This window comes from Anas acuta, chromosome Z (genome assembly GCF_963932015.1).
Source record: "Anas acuta chromosome Z, bAnaAcu1.1, whole genome shotgun sequence".
Lineage (NCBI taxonomy): Eukaryota > Metazoa > Chordata > Aves > Anseriformes > Anatidae > Anas > Anas acuta.
The window spans coordinates 48,220,452-48,236,767 of NC_089017.1; the positions used below are offsets into that span (position 1 = coordinate 48,220,452).

At 37.3% G+C, this 16,316-nt stretch overlaps 1 protein-coding gene across 4 annotated transcripts in view; it reads right to left on the reverse strand.

Moving 5' to 3' along the window:
- Nucleotides 1-16,316, reverse strand: part of HOOK3 (hook microtubule tethering protein 3) — an 87,047-nt gene that overhangs the window by 19,716 nt on the left and 51,015 nt on the right. For 3 of the 4 annotated variants that reach the window (XM_068667314.1, XM_068667315.1, XM_068667317.1), the window contains exons 11-16: nucleotides 15,352-15,553; nucleotides 11,842-11,952; nucleotides 8,895-8,982; nucleotides 8,217-8,286; nucleotides 6,501-6,641; nucleotides 4,393-4,480 (exon numbers count right to left, since the gene is read on the reverse strand). In XM_068667314.1, the coding sequence (XP_068523415.1) occupies nucleotides 4,393-4,480; nucleotides 6,501-6,641; nucleotides 8,217-8,286; nucleotides 8,895-8,982; nucleotides 11,842-11,952; nucleotides 15,352-15,553 (700 nt within the window). The remainder of the gene's footprint in view (nucleotides 1-4,392; nucleotides 4,481-6,500; nucleotides 6,642-8,216; nucleotides 8,287-8,894; nucleotides 8,983-11,841; nucleotides 11,953-15,351; nucleotides 15,554-16,316) is intronic. The other variant, XM_068667316.1, reaches the window with a different exon arrangement.

Consider the following 16,316-nt stretch of genomic DNA (forward strand, 5'->3'; position numbering starts at 1 on the left):
TGAGTATTTTCAGACATGCGTATTTTTCTCCTCTGTTCTCATCAGCAGTTTCATCCTGTAGCATTTTCTAAAACATATCACTAAAAAAATACATAAATGGTAAAGAAGCACATTTGTAAGTCATCATATCTAAACCAGAATTTCAAAGGAGAACAACTGCTGTTTTGGAAAGCCATTTAAGACAAAAATGATACAAGTAACAAACAGGAGAAAGTGTGCAGTCTATCGGGCTACAACCATAACAAAGAGATGCATGTGTTTTTGTGGAGTGATTCTGAATTGTGTTATTTTCACATAGATCAAATACAAGACAAATGTAAAGTACTTAGAACTGAACCTGCCTTTTTGTTTTGTATTTATCCAATACAAATCACGGTGGAGCTCTAGCATGTGACTAATGTTCCAGAACACCATCGAAGGATAAGACAGTATCAGTAACAAAATTACTTCATTGCCTTTCCTCCAGTGGTCTTTCAACACAGGTTTAGACACCTAACCAATAGGGACAATTTCACTGAGCACCCCAAATTTATTTTTTTCAGCTTTGTCATAGTGTAAAGACTTCAAGATATTGTCTTCGACCACATTCCTGGGTCACATTTTTGATTTCCAAATTCAAGTCTGAAAGCCAACTTCAAAATTGGATTTCCTTATTGCAGTAGAATAAATGGGCGAAGTATGTAAAATAATCCAACATGACTCCACTGATTTCAAAGTCAGAAGTTTAGAGCAGCTAAATTTAGAGCTGTGGGTTTTGACCATTTGTATTTTTCTGTTCCCAATCCTCTAAAAAAGAAAAACAAACCTGCTGCTTCACCAACTCTTCTGTAACAATAAATGTTTGCACGCATCTTTTTTGGTCACAAAGTATTTAAATTGGCAAGGTTGCTTACATCTGGCTGAGTGACTACTGATTGATTTAGATTAGAAATGGGAAAGCTGGCAACAGTGACTATTTTCAAAGGCTTTTAAGAAAATTAAAACTGAACTCAGCTTTCCTTTTGGAATGCTTGTATTACACTTGGGTGTAGACTGGTAAAGACACCAATGACCACTTGTCAATTGGGATTCAACTAGTATATGTTCGCTTATGCTACTCGCACAGTACTAGCATTGTTGTGGCAGTAATCTCCCTCCCATATAGATAGAACATAAATTCTCACAAGCAAGAAGCTAACAATGATTCACAACACCACCATTAAGAGAAGCTGGACTGAGTCTACCCAGACAGAGTAATTTACCCAAGACACATGATTAGGAAAAAGGATAAAACGTAAAACATATGATTTTGCCAACCCAAAGATGTTGTATATACTCAAAGCAAGATAGATAAAAAATTCAAATAAATTATTCTAAAAATGGGCAGATGTTACTTTTTTTTCTTTTTTTAATTAAGTTTAAGTCAGCTTCAAAGTCACATATCCACATCCTGTGCTCCTAACAGGTAATTAACAAAATCGTTGTTCTCAGATAGGAAGGATAGGACCTTAAAAAAAAATCTCAGGAAAAAATGAAGCTTTATCTAATTTTGAGATAGCTTCACACTGAGATTCATTCAAATCTTTCATGTGTTCATAATAGACAACTATTTCTATAATAAAACTATAAATATCAGCAAATGCATACTGGCTCTTTTGTTCCCCCCCCTCAATGCTAACAAGTTCCATTTACAAAACTCTAGCAAAACCACTAACGAGGTGGCTTTAGAAAACAGAAATCCTTTTCAGTATTTGCTATTTTTCCTTTGCATCAAAAAGAAACTTACAAAAATAGTCTTTTTATTGAAAATTACTCATATACTTAAAGGAGATAAAAGGAACATTTTTTCCCCCTTTGGGGATCAAAGCTTGGTTTTGTTCTACATGTTAAAGCTGCAGGCAGATGACTATACTCTGGCTTGAGGTTAAGCTAACTTAACAGGATGAGGGCAACTATAGCATGTGTCTTGAGAAAATTTCTTGATGTGAGAACCTGACAAAAGTTATAAACAGCACCATGAGAGATGGCCAGATTTCACAGACATGTTAAGAGTAATGAGCAAAGCAGCTGAACTTCACAAGAAACAGAACAGGTAAGAGTTCCGGGGGCTTCTAGGGAGATGCCAAGTCAGGAGGACATACTAGCTGTACCAAGAATAGCATATAAGGCCAAGATGGCCTATGTAACGTTAGGAGAAACTCCAGATTTTCTACAGATTTATCAGGACTATGTCCAGTGGGGCAGAAGTAACCAAAGGCAGGTTTTTTATTTAGGAATACATGTACAGTAGGGCAGAGAAAAGGAGAACAAGCATGAAGAAAGGAAGTGATAATAAGGCATGCAAAAGAATCACAGCTGCTTGGGGTACCTGTTGAGCAGCCCTACACATGAACACGTTCTGAAGGACAACAAATCAAACCTGCTATTCTGACCACACCATTCACGTCTGACCTGATACTGTAGTCTGGAAGATAAGGGTGGGAGGCCATGCCCTGTCCAGCAACGCAACACGTAGATGGCCTGACTAATCAATCATGCATCCCAACATGATGTGTCAGTGCCTGTTACAGGCCTAATGGCTCTGACATCTTCCTAACATCCTCCTTCCACCGCAACTTCCGTGTAAAATGAAACAGATCCATTCCTAATTTGGACTTTTAATTTTTAGACTAAGTTCACTCTTACATTGAAAATATGAAAAAGTGCATTGTTACAGAAAAGTAGTGAAAAAATGGTCAAAATGATGAAACAATGAACTGTATGCCAAGTGCCTCCTTATCCTTTCTCTCGTGCCTCTGAAGAATCACCCTTTTTAAGGATAGATCAAAGATAACTTCAGCATGTGCCTGCACAACTTGATCTACCTCTGAAGTTGGGTTTGAGTTTTGCTCTGCTTTGCGTGAGATTTTGGATGAGGTGTCCCATCCATTCAGAGGGGCTTGAAACCTCAATTAATTTCTGATTCTACACTCAACTTGCTTAATTAAGAGAGTAAGTCAAGGCCTACACTCTAAGCTCAGCAAAATATGCCATGGGGTTTGTGCATATAAATCACTCCTGTCAGTGTCAGGCCTACACGGAAGCCCAGAAAGCAGCTACTTCATCACGAATTTCAGCTCTGCTTGACAACGCCTGCCTGGTACACACGAGGCTATACCACGGTGTTCTGATGGTGGTATTTTGCTGTTAGCAGAATCACCTCAGAGGATGCCTACAGAGGCTGCAACTACTCCTGTAAGTGAGCTACAGGCATATCCTAGATTACAGTCCAAGCCAGAGCCATAAAAAGGGACAGAATTACAATTTCAGTGAATAAACCTGAATGCAGTTAGATAGGGACCATTTACAATACTTAGTATCTGAGAATATATATTTTTTCATATTCTTGTTCACCTTGAAAATCTGATTTTGGTCAATAACCAAGAAACACCTCAGAATCACATAATAGTATGAAATGATTTTACAATGCATTCTAAAACACATTCTATGTTACTTAGAAAAATAACCTTAACTGAACCCAACTATGTTGTTTTAGGTTCATACAGCTTATTCTGGAAATTAAGTGGACAAGCTAAATTAAATACACTTTTAAATGAAAACAAGCAGCTAGTAATAATTTTCATTTTTATATGAATTAGTTAAAACAAAAACACAAAAATAGAAAGCAACGCATTACAACTTGTTGCCAGTTAGCAGGGAAATACACTGGTATTGTGAGTGTACACTGTGCACGTACCCTCCTGCAAATCACTGCTTTCAATAAAGTTATAGATCTTCTTGTCTCAAACACAAGAGATGGCAAAGTAATTTTTTGAGTGGAAGACTGAAAGTTGTTCTCCACACTAACTGCCATGATGGGTGTTCTCCTATTAAAAATAAAGCTAACTCTTTGAATGGAAACAGAAACTGCTGCAAATGTTAATCAACTAATCATTTGCCTTTTTTTAGTTTTGGCCTGCCTGGTATTACAAGACACACTTACTCTAGCAATTACAGGGTTTCCAATGTCAGGAAAGGGTTTACTTTCCACTAAGCAAAAGAAAAATAACTTCAGATATTTTACTAAGATGTGGATAATTATCATGTCCTTAATGCCTTTCAAAAGTCTCTATTCTAATTAAATAACTTTAAACAATGCTGACTTTACTATTAGAATGGACACATTTAATTAAGCAAAATTTGTCACTTTATCTGCATAGTATTTTTTATATTTTTCTACACAAATGTCTTATGTCTTTTACTCTATTTAGAGAAGCACAACTTAGTATTTAGAGCATAACAGTGAATATGCAAAACAACCAGAAATCTTCATTTGCATATTACTTCACTACATAAGCAGAAATGTTTATCAAAAATGGACAGTCCAAGAAATATAACTACTTGAATGTAAACTTTATACACATTTCTACTTACATCTTCAGCTTTTGAACCTTGATCCTGCAAAGATTTTTGTAGTTCTTCAACCTGGGATTGCACTACTAGGAGTCTTTGATTTACCAATCTAGGAAATAGATATTTTGTTTTTCAGAAAACAGCAAAAAACTGCAAGACAATGCCTGAGACTTTTAAGTGTCTAGTATTTTCAGATCATCTACACAAGAGATGCAATGCTGTATTTTATTCACTAAAAATTTACAACAGAACTGAGAGGGAACAACAATTCCAGAAATCAAAGTCTGTAGTCTCCCAGAACAGTCTGATACAGCATAGATGCAAGTCACAAGGAACTATTTCCATATACGTGCAACAAGAGTTTCTAACTTGTTCTGACTCACTGTGAGACAGCTACTAGTTTACTGTCTTTACACAGTCACAGAACCCTAAAAATCCATCGGTTGGAAGGAATTTTCAGAGATCATCTAAATTCAACTTCCTTCGTGAAGCAGACCCATGAAGCAGATCCACTTAGAGCAGTTGTGTAACACAGAACCATGTTCAGTTGAGGTTTGGATACCCCCAAGGATGAAGTCTGACAATTTTTCTGAGCCTCTCTTCTGGAGGTTGAAAATTTCTTATTTTTTTTTTTAAATTTATTTTGTATTGAATCACAATCTCCCATACTCCAAACAGTTTCCACTGCCTCTTTTCCTTCTACTGTCAATCTCTGAGAAGAGTCCAGCTCTGTCTTCTTGACAGATTCCTGTTATGCAGATGTAGATCACAGAACCATCTCCCATATGACATCTTCTCTGCATGCTGAGCAAACCCAGTCCTCAGTATTACCCCACATACCATGTGCTCCACTGTCGCTCATCTCAGCTCTCCTGTATGTCCATGTCTTCCCTGTACTGAGGAGTCCAAAACTGAATGCTACATCCAGACGTGGTATTATGGGATTCCTCAAATAGCTGCTTCACAGCCTCATGAGGACAGCCCAGGTCACAGTCAGCCTCCTGGGCTGCAGGATTCCCAGCTGAGACACTCTCTTTACTGCCTACCAGGATACCCAGTGCTTTTGCATCAGAGCTGTTCCCTGGTCTACCAACACCAGCCTGCATTGCCAGTCTCCTCCCAGACATGGACAGGCCCCCATCAGCTCATTTCTCTACACTGTTGACAGCATTACTATTCACTGTGACTGAATTTTCCACTCAATTTATTGTCCACTTATTCTGCCTGTATGTAGCCATTCTGAACATGAGGATATCACAGGAGACCGTGCCAAAGGCTTTGCCAAATCTGAGGTAATCTAAAGTATTTCACCCTCTTCCACATAGGCAGCCATCTCATTGAAGACTATCAGTTTAGACAGGCACGCTTTGCTCCAAAAAAATTAGTATCAGCCTTTCTCAACTACTTTCTTGTCCCTCTTGCAACTGGATATTCATTCCAGATGGATTTCCTTCATGAGCTTCCTAGGAAATGAGCTGTGGCTGACCAATCCGTAGAGGCCTGGATCCTCTTTCTTGCCCTTTTTGAAGTGACTGTGGCATTTACATTTTCCCAAGCTTCAGAAACCTTCGCCAATCAACATCAGCTGTCAAAGATTTAGATAGAAAGCAGCCACACAGCAGTATCAGCCAACTACCTTAGCACCCTCAGATGCATCCTTGTCTGGTGCCATGAATGTCTACATTCAGGAACATGTGCTGTTGGGTTTTGAGTATCTCCAAGGATGGACACAACCTCTCTGGGCAACCTATTACAGTGTTTAGAAACCCTCGCAGTATTTTCTTGTGCATTTAGATGGAATTTCACGTACTTCAGTTTGTGCCTGTTGCCTTTTCCCCTGTCACCACTGAGAACAGTCCATCTCCCTTAGATACTCCCATCAGATATTTACAAACATTAATAGCATCCCCCCTAAGTCTCCTCTTTTCCTGCCTACATAGAATCTCTGAAAGATGTTGTTGTTCTGTAATCACATCCTTGCGGCCCTTTACTCAGCTCACTGTAGTTAAGTCTATGCCTGTTTTGTGCCAGGGAACCTGATATTGACACAGTACTGTCAAAAGTGTCAGAAATTGTCAGAAAAGTCAATGAAGTAGAGGACAGAGGAGTCAAAAGACAAGACTTCTTACCTGTTCTCTGTCTCCAATTCATTCTTCCGTAAGTTTGCATCATCCAGAAGGCTCTGCAACAAGGCAATCTTTTCATTGTCGGAACCTTCTTGGTTCAACTTTAAAATCTTGTTCTCATGCTGAAGGCGAATGAGTTTCTCCCTAAACACAGGAAATACAGTTTTATAGAAAATAGTATACTAATCTCTTTAAAGAAGAAAACAGTTTACAACAGAAGGTGTAAAGATAACATTAAGATCCTCTTTACCTATTTAAGAGAGACAGATGAAACAACTATGTCTTCAAACCCGCAAATTCAAGCCCAATTAAAGGAACTGTAATTGTAGAAAGCACAACAGGAAAAAAAATGCCTGAATGCCCCTACTAGATCTCAGAGTACAGAAGGACAGGTTTATAGGTCGAATGTGGAGAACACAAAGCTTAGTAACAAGTGTCAAGGGAGGCTGTAGTCTCAGCTGTCATTGAATTCCTGTATGAACCTAGGGAAGTCACTTCTACTCTGTTGGTCTGTTTTCCCTCATGTCACTTAACTTGTTGATTTACTCAGGTGCAAATGACAGGTCGCAGACCAGACCTGCCTGCTGAAAATCCCCCATCTTGTCATATCCATGAGATGGAAAATGGTGCTCGAGTACAGATCCATGTTCTGTCACCTCACAGGGAACAAGAGAGCAGCAGCAGCTACTCCAGCGGGTAAGCTGGCTCTTACAGTCTTCCCCGTCATCAAGGGAAGCAGCTGTACTCCTACAGCAGCCACTGCTACAGTCCCTCTCTGAGGCAGGCAAGAAGGCCAAGTTTAGCAAACAGACTGCATAGATGCATGCTTGCATAAAATCCAGATTTCGTCTTCAAGAGCTGAAGATGAAGAGATAATGAAACCACATGTCTAACCTTGAGTATCTACAGAATTTATGCTTCCTGTCCTCTCTCATGCAGTCATGAGAAAGGTTTATGTAATAACTCCATAATTCACTAATACTGCATCAAAGCATTCTTTCGTTGTTCCTGAACAAATCTAGAAGAATTGCTCTTGGAGTAATGTGCAGCAACAGAGCTGGAAGAATTCTTTTCTACTGTTAGCTTTCTCCACTCAAATTATGTTTTGACCCCAAAACTATCTTTCCAATTGTTAAAAAAATGTCAGTTTTTGTAGAAATGAAAGAATAAAATTCCTAAAGGGTCAATAGATTTCTGAGATGTGACTGTCTTTAAGTAACTTAAATTTCAGGTTGCAGTGATAATGAGCACACAGGCAAGGATAAGCACCATCTGCAACCTTTTAAACTATGATTTTCAGTTCTGTGGTGGCTGTTCTGTCCTTTCATAGACTGTAATCATTTGCAATGATACAGAGTAGATTATAAAATCAACTGTTTCTATAACAATTTTATTAATTTCCTCCTTGTACAACTGCAAGTTCCACTGGCATTTTGTCTGTTAACTCTCATATAAACCGCAGTTACATGAACTCTGTGCAGGAAAAGAGTTTGTTATCATTCTCCTGGAGTACAGTACAAAAACTCAAGAGGTCAAGTGAATTTTCTTCTAAGCTCCTGCTGTGCAGAAATCCAAAACAAGAGGACATATATATATATATATAAAATATATATTATATATATATTGATTGTTGAAACTTTATAGCACTGATTAAGAAATGAAGTGATTATTTAAGGGTACACTGTAAGGATTAGTAAAAAAAGACACACATTAGCTTACTTTATTTCAGGAGTAACAATTTCTGCTGCTAAACTGTCTGAAGGTTCTTCTGTTCCTAGGGGCATCAATCCTGGGTCAGGAAAAATAAAAAAATTTAAGAAGCAGACCAGCTACTTTCTTTTAAAAGATCAGACACAAACTTTGTTCTACAAGCTTGTAATTTTAGAGTAATGCTAGTAAATGGAAAATTAGACAAAGTCAGACTACAGCAAGACAGGCAAGAGCAGTTTCATTTGGTGAATAATCGTTATTTCTGTCTTCTTTCTGGTGGAAGTGATTTTATGATGTATTTTCTACTCATTAGCTTATCTAAAAAGTTGTGCAATGCAACAAAAATAAATTGTAACACATGAAATATCATATATGTGTGAGAAAACTTACATATTTTTCTTCAGAGATCAACTACATAGAAATCAGAAATACATACAGATATACATACAGAATTACAGAAAAACTAACACACAGGAAAGGAGACTAAAATTTCTGATCGACTGAAACCATGTTTAAAGTTCTTGAATACTTGCAAAGTTATGAGTAGCAAGCAGAAGCAGCTTTTCATTGCTGTTCTCAGAGGAGCTTAAATTTATTCCCTGCTACACAAAAGCACATTCAGCACTCTTCCGAGAAGTCCTGTGAACTTTAGAAAAGATGCATTTAATCTCCTCATTTGTCCTTTACCTGTAGTGGTGAGTTGGCCCTCCTGTGCTTGTACACACCTGAGCTCTTCAATAGTTTCTTTCAAAGAATCTCTTTCTGTTCTTAATCTCTGAATAATTGGAAAGAGAATAAATATGAATCTTGGCACTACTTTGTTATTTTTCAAATTAAGGCATCTTCAGTCTATTTTATAACAGAATAATTTTCAAGACACCAACAGTGTTATTTTTATGAATGGTTGCTGCTCTGTTAATATACTTACAGAGACAAAAATACCAGGGTATAAACTTACACAGTCAATTTTGTGTCAACAATACTGTCAATAAAATTCTGGTACGAGGTAGTAAACTGCATGTACTGGAACCACTAAATCATCCTCCTTCCCCCCTCACCATGGGTTGGTTCCAAGGGAAAGTGAAGTGAGATGAGAGTGCAGATGTGTCTCTCACAGATTTAGCCAAGAGTGAAATAAAAGGCATGTGGATACACAGTAAACACAACAGACAAACTGAATTAACTTAGTTTTGTTTCTCTTTCAACAGTGCAAGGGTAAGCAGCAGTTCTACCACCTCTTCCTGACATGTGTTAACCAGCCCTGCCAGTCACCAGCATCTCAGATATTTAAGAAAACTAGTTGCTTGAGGCTTAGTCCAAAGAGAACTGAAGAACAGGACAGGCCCATCCCAGGGGATCTATACAGATGGGCTCCTCAGTACCATCAGGTAAATACTCTCCAATTTTGCACAAATCTCCTTTTGGCAAAAAACAGGAATCTACAGGTAACATCAAGTCTTAGTCCAGAAAGTTCCCAAGAGTCAAATATGAAAGTAGAGAACAGCAATTATGTAAAGATCCAAATTGTAAATTGCTCCAATATCAGAAATATCCAGTGCCACTAAAAGGTCTGAGACAGACCTCAGCTAGGTAAAGTCGTATTGGCATCAGCTATCAAGCTCCTTGAATTTGATTCCATTTACAGTTTGATTCAAATGTATCTTATATTTCAGCCTAAATAGATTCATAACTTGGAATAGCTTTGACAAAGAACATTTTGTTGAGGTGTGACAGAGGCTTCTGCTGTATTTCTGAATCCTGCATGGTGAACTCTGGTGCAACTATTACAATTTGGGTAAAATATGCATTCTATTAGCATAGAAAGCCATTTCACAAACCCCACAGGTTATAAACTGTTTTTACTACAAATGCCACAGAAAAATAGCCATACAGAGGAGTGCTCAAACTCACGATGCTGAAAGCAAGGATTCAGCAGTCTGTTACTGTCAGTCAGAAAACATCAAGTTGATTAATTAAATGCCAGAATATTTTAATAAATAGAAGAAGCTCTAGGTCTGCATTTGTACACTGAAGACAAAGCCAACTCAACAAATTGTATTAGCACTTACGAAACAGACCACAGAAGTGAAATTCAAAGCTACAGAAGATACCAAATGTACTACCACACTTTGCCAGAACATAAAGACAAGGACAAAACTGATTTCTATAGCTATCTCCAAAATATTACTGACAAAATACCATTCATTACTTAGCTTGTAACCTGTGATGGGCAATGCTAGTGATAATGTATGCGACAACAAGGAAAAGAAAGAGTACATAACACAGGCAGCAAATCACTAATCCAAACATTTAGAATCTTCTTCAACTGTAAACTAGTTCTCACAGGTGTATGTTAATTCAGAAGAATGTCCTGGAAACCCACATCCACCAAAAAATAAGCTATTTGCCAGGCAGTAAAACAGAAAACCATATGACAATGACCTGCAATTCAGATCCTTTGTGCAAGAAAAAATGGTCCAGCAAGCAACAGGTAAGTCACAAACACAATCTTACCATTGTAAAACATAACAAAACTAGAAAAGCAAATTTTAAATAAGGAGCAGGGATGAAAGCCAAAGCACAATATGAAAATGATTACTATGAGCATTCCAATCTCAGCTGAAGAGCACATGGAAGTGATATCAAGGTCAAATGTTCACAGTAGTTAGAGAATTTAACAAAATATGGAGGAAAAAAAGGATCTGTGAACAGAAAATAACTGAGATTTTTCAGTTCAAGTGCTATTCAAGTGGAGGGGCTGGAAAATTTGGACAGGATTTAATAGGAAATATGACAGATTGAAGGAAATGCCTACAAAGATTCTGGCTGATGGACAGGTGGATTTATACGTTGAAGAAGCCTGAGAAATCTGTAACTCAAAAGCGCCAGCCATGCTTTCAGGTACTTTGAAGCACCTGCAAATGCATTCCTAAGAAACAAACTGCTGATAAACAAGGGTGTGTAAGAGAAAGAAAAATCTGAAGGATCGGTCTTAGTAAAAAGAAGGCAGAGCAACTGATCTCAGAATCACTAGTAGCAAATGACTGAGAGGAACAGAATATCCTGGTATCCATCCTCTGTATCCCATGTTGACACTACAAGACAGATCAATGAGGAACTGTTGTAAAAGGTACGACTGCAAGAAAAAGGACAGGTCTTGTAAGATTCCTAAAAGACTTGCTGCAGTGCTTGTGACTGCACAAAGAGAAGCATGCAGACAGTACCTCAAAGAAAGCGCTTGGAAAAAAAAGTAACAGGAGTTCAGTACTAGGATAAAATACTGCAAAAATTCCTACTTTAAATAGTTATTCAGAAAACATGACAATTACTTTGGGTGTTTATTAACCTTCCCATGGTGAATGGGCAAGAAACAACTTCAGAATACAACTGTGAAGGCTCTTCCTCTTAGAAATGTGTTGATGATGTTTTTGTACAGTCACTTTATTCTATGCTGTACAGCTCTAAGATTTAAAAAGAATCTTGTAAACACACATGAGGAAATGTTATGTGAAAAAAGAGTTTCTAATTTAAAAAGCTTGCTGTAAACATCTAGTTTTCATTATCATATGCCTGTGTTATAAAAGTCACAAAGTTGTTTTTACTACTACCAAAAAAGTAACACCTTGGCACTTACATCTTTTTCTTTTTGGAGGCTGTCTACTTTTTCTTTCAGCCGTTTGCATTCATAATCTAATTTATCAGCTTTCTTGGATTCTTCAGATAACCTGTTTTGTAGTTCAACTGCCTGTGAGAACAAGAATTAATAATTTGTCCGCAAATATTAATATTAAAACAAAATACACAAGACAAAGTAGCCAATTACCATGCACCACAAGTCATTTTGTAAAACAAGTGAAATATTTACCTATAGGACATACTAAAACCTTCTTTCATCAGTTGTTCTGAGCTTCAAGCAAAACTAAAAGCATTCAAATATTAGGTTTCACCATAAACAAAAGGAGCAAAAAATTGTAAAGTATGTTCTGTATATTTAAAACCAGGAATTTACGTCCAAGCATGATTTACAGGGAATTTTTTTTTTTTAAAAAAAAGCTATATATTTCTATGGATCAAGGAGCTTAGGAAAAGTAGAAAAATCCTCCTGCTATCTCAGAAGTGTAGGAAAAAGAAAAATCTCTGAAGAAATCCACTTTAACTTCAACCTTTCGTTAACTCTGTTTCACAAGTCTTGCTCAGAACTCAACCACCAGTTTTTGTAGTCAGGCAATATCTCTTGACCTGAGATTTTCCTCACCTTTTTTTAAAATACACTGATATAAAGATTCACCCATAGGCTCATAAGTAGTTTTCTTTACTTCAGAAGGAAATACATTGCTAAGTGTCACATATATACTTTCAATTACAAATTACTAAGGAATTAATGAAATGAGTAGAAATCTGAAAGCTGAGCAGAAACAATCAGTGAGCAGAAGGTAAGTCAGTGAAGTTCTGCCATTTCAAAGGTCTCAGCCTTTACTAGCAAAACCTCATCCCCAGACATTAATAACACTCCTAATGCAGAAAGCAAGGAAGCAACTAATCCAAAAAGATTTAAGATGGTAAAAAAAAGACTGACCTGAAAATACATAAGCTGAATGATGACTCAGCTAAAGACATACAGCTTCTTCTGAAGCAACTCATAAGAAGGCTTTTCATGACTTTCAGATTACAGGGAGAGTGACTAACAAATTGTTGAAGCAAAACAGCAGCCATACCTACATAAGATTACCTAGTGGTTCCAATTGCCTTTTATTTTCAATGTGTATAGCTATAACAAAATAACTACTGGGCCAGAAAAGCTGCACAGGCTTAAATTTTAGAATGAAGGACATTGTTGCTGTTGTTCTTAAAATAAAGGCTGGGAAAAAAACACAGGCCTGTTATTTCTGAGATTATCAGAAAAATAATTCAAAATGCTAGAGTTGAAAATACTGAATTTCTCAGATTTGACTTCCATCACTCTGGATATTAAAAAATGAAGGCCTTCACCTGTGATTGTCCCCTCTTGTAAAGAAGGTATATTCCCACCTCACATGGAATAAATGCATTAATGTCTGTAATCACTCGTTCCATAATTATGTAGAAAAATACAGCAGAAAATAAATTATTTTGAATTGGACTTTGGGATTGTATAGACAGATACACAGCTACATGGTAATGCAGAAAACTAAAATAAAATAAAAAAAAGAACTGCCATCACATTTACTGAGCATTATTTGACATGTGGAATGAGTAAAGCAGGCATCTTGCAGCAAAGAAAAGGACATACTGTTAAAAATATATCAGAATGCACATGCACAAAGGGACTGAATTAAAATTACAGAAAGCAATCCTGGAATCTGCACATTTTAATTCTTCATGCTGCAATAAAAGGCTTACTTTCAGAACAGTGAACATAAATTCCTAACTAAATGCTATTGCATCTCCCAGCACAATATACCATCACCAACATCATCTCACAGAAACAAGTAGGTAAGATGAAGATGGAATTTCCTTGAGATCGCTATACACCACTGTATTTCTGCACAACACCTGCACAGCACAGAGCTTCTAAATCAAAGTAACTCTTCTGATTACATCTTTTTAAATCCGACTGGACCCCTCCACACAACAGACCAGACATATGGCCCTACAGTGGCATGCTATGGACAGCTCAACAAGGGTATAACATCTGAATTTTTCTATCTGGCTTAATTTTTATAGCAGAACTTGGGATTCATAGGAATTAATTTAATGACAGTTCATGACTCAGAGGCAGATCTCAAAAGGAGCCCAAACAAACAGACACTTAAGGTACATACACTGTGTTCATTCTGAGGCACTGTGGTTAGGTGAAAGGAACGCACACCTGTCACATGAGAAACTTGAGGTTTATTTCAGTCTCACAAAGCAGACCACTTTTGTACAAATCAACAGCTCTTTAGGTGTGAAATCCCTGCTATAAAGCATGGGGAATGATAGCAAAAAGGAGTACTTCTTGCAGAACAAATGACAGGACTGTCTAAAATCAGGACAAGATTTCTAAAATCCTTACCATTGGTAAAATGAGAACAATCAATGCAGATTGCCAAAGTTACGTAATTATATCACATGCTGAACTGTTCAAAGGCAAGGAATATTTCTTGCTAGTTAACATAATACTGCTTGTGTATGAAAGGCCATTGGTTTTACTTTTCCCTTTGATTGTCTGTTATTTCAGTGTTTTCCTTGCCCAAGTCTTTTCTAGTGGAATCACTTGGACTGTATTTACGATTAGCCCACAGAGGCTGAAGCTCACTGTCCTGATAACCAAGATGGCCATACACACAAAAAAAGTTCTCAACTCTCAGGCTACACTTGGCATGAGGGCATGCACTGTAGTTGGTGGTGGCTTTTGCATCCCTACCCTGCTGTAAGCTGATGTATAGGGACCTTTGTACCATGACTACCACTCGGAGTTCACAATCAGACAGGAATACTGAGTGGGCACTACTGCTTTAACAAACCCAGCTCTGTCTGATCTGTAACAAGAGTCCAAGAATGATGTCATATCAGTGTAGCACAGAAGCAGAGAGAAGACTGAGCACATCTTCCACCATTACAGAAATATGATCACATAGTGCCTTGTTAAGCAAGATAAATGCCTTTCACTTCAGAGAGAGTGGTGGTGATTAATTTTGTACTCTGTTGAGTGCATATAAACAACAAGGGTGATATACATCCTTTTCTCTTTACATCTACGCACAACTAGAACCTCAAATAAAAAAGTTGATGAAGCAATGGAATAACTTACCTGATTTACGTTATGCTCCTTACTGCTGGAAATTTCTAAGTGAAAAGTGGATACTTTTTCTTAAAGAAGAGGCTGTAATTCAAACCTCAATACTGAGTATGATTTAGGAATAGTTTGAGAAAAGTGTTAACATTTGTTGATTTTTTGAAAGGAGAAAAATACTGTATACTAGCAAACAAAGGTAAAATTCAAACAATTATAAGACTTGCAGAAAAGAAATAAAAAGGCAGCGCCCACAAAACAAGCAACTCTCCTAAACACATGGAGCTGTCTGTTCATCTTTTCTTTTTTACTTTGAGGTATCAGCTGTGTGATGACAAGGAATTGTTAAACAATGCAGAGAACTGCTGCACTGATGATGTTTTTTCTCACCTGTCTCTTGTACGTCTCTAGCTGACTGCGTGCTGCATTGGCCTTCCTTAGTTCTTCTTCCAGGCTCACAGTATTTTGCATGTACATCGTATTCTTCTCTTCTAAGAGTTTCACTTGCCGCCGCAAATCACCCAAGTCTTCTAATTTCTTTTTGTACGACTCAACTTGGCTTTCTAACTTGGCTACTTTATCAGAAGAATGCCTGGAGGGACAGATTTGTATCAGGTTTATATTCTGAAAGCTAACAAAATTGTATGTCCTGAAGCTTCCTCTGTAGTTTGAATTCATGCAGAACACATTATGAGACATCATGAGGAACATGAGAAAGTGACCATATTCTTACATTACAAGATGTTTTCGCTTCTAAGTTGTCTGCTTCCCTTCCACCATTTGTTACCTCAAAGAGCTGTTGAAGCACTTTTAAAGAGTACTGTTTGAACACAGGTCTGTATCATTTTGAAGGCTACAGTACCCATTTCACATTTGTTCAGTGTGGTCAACTGTTCCCCATCAAGGTCAAACGTGCAAGCTATACCTATTGCTGGATTCAAGATCTGACTTCTGCTGACAATACTGACTTAGTTTTATAAACAAACCTTAAGTTGAAATAGAAAAAAAAAAAAAGAAAAAAAAATCAAGAACTACAGATTCATAAACATGGGTTTGCTAGTTCCTGTAGGACATGAAGAATGTCTCTGATACAAAATACTGGAGGGTCAGACTCTCTAACATGTTTCATAAACTAAAGTTTAAATTTTATTTTCAGTGTAGTAATCTACTTATTTTTTAAAGATGATGAAAAAAATCTGACTTGCATTTTAACAGAATGTGCAACTCAGAGACATTAAACGAAAGTATCTTATGAACTAAACACCTACAACTTGGTATATATGTTAGTTATTGTTAATAAGTTTCATCAACAAAAGCTCAGAGACCTTCAGCTCATGCCCTGATGTGATGCCTCA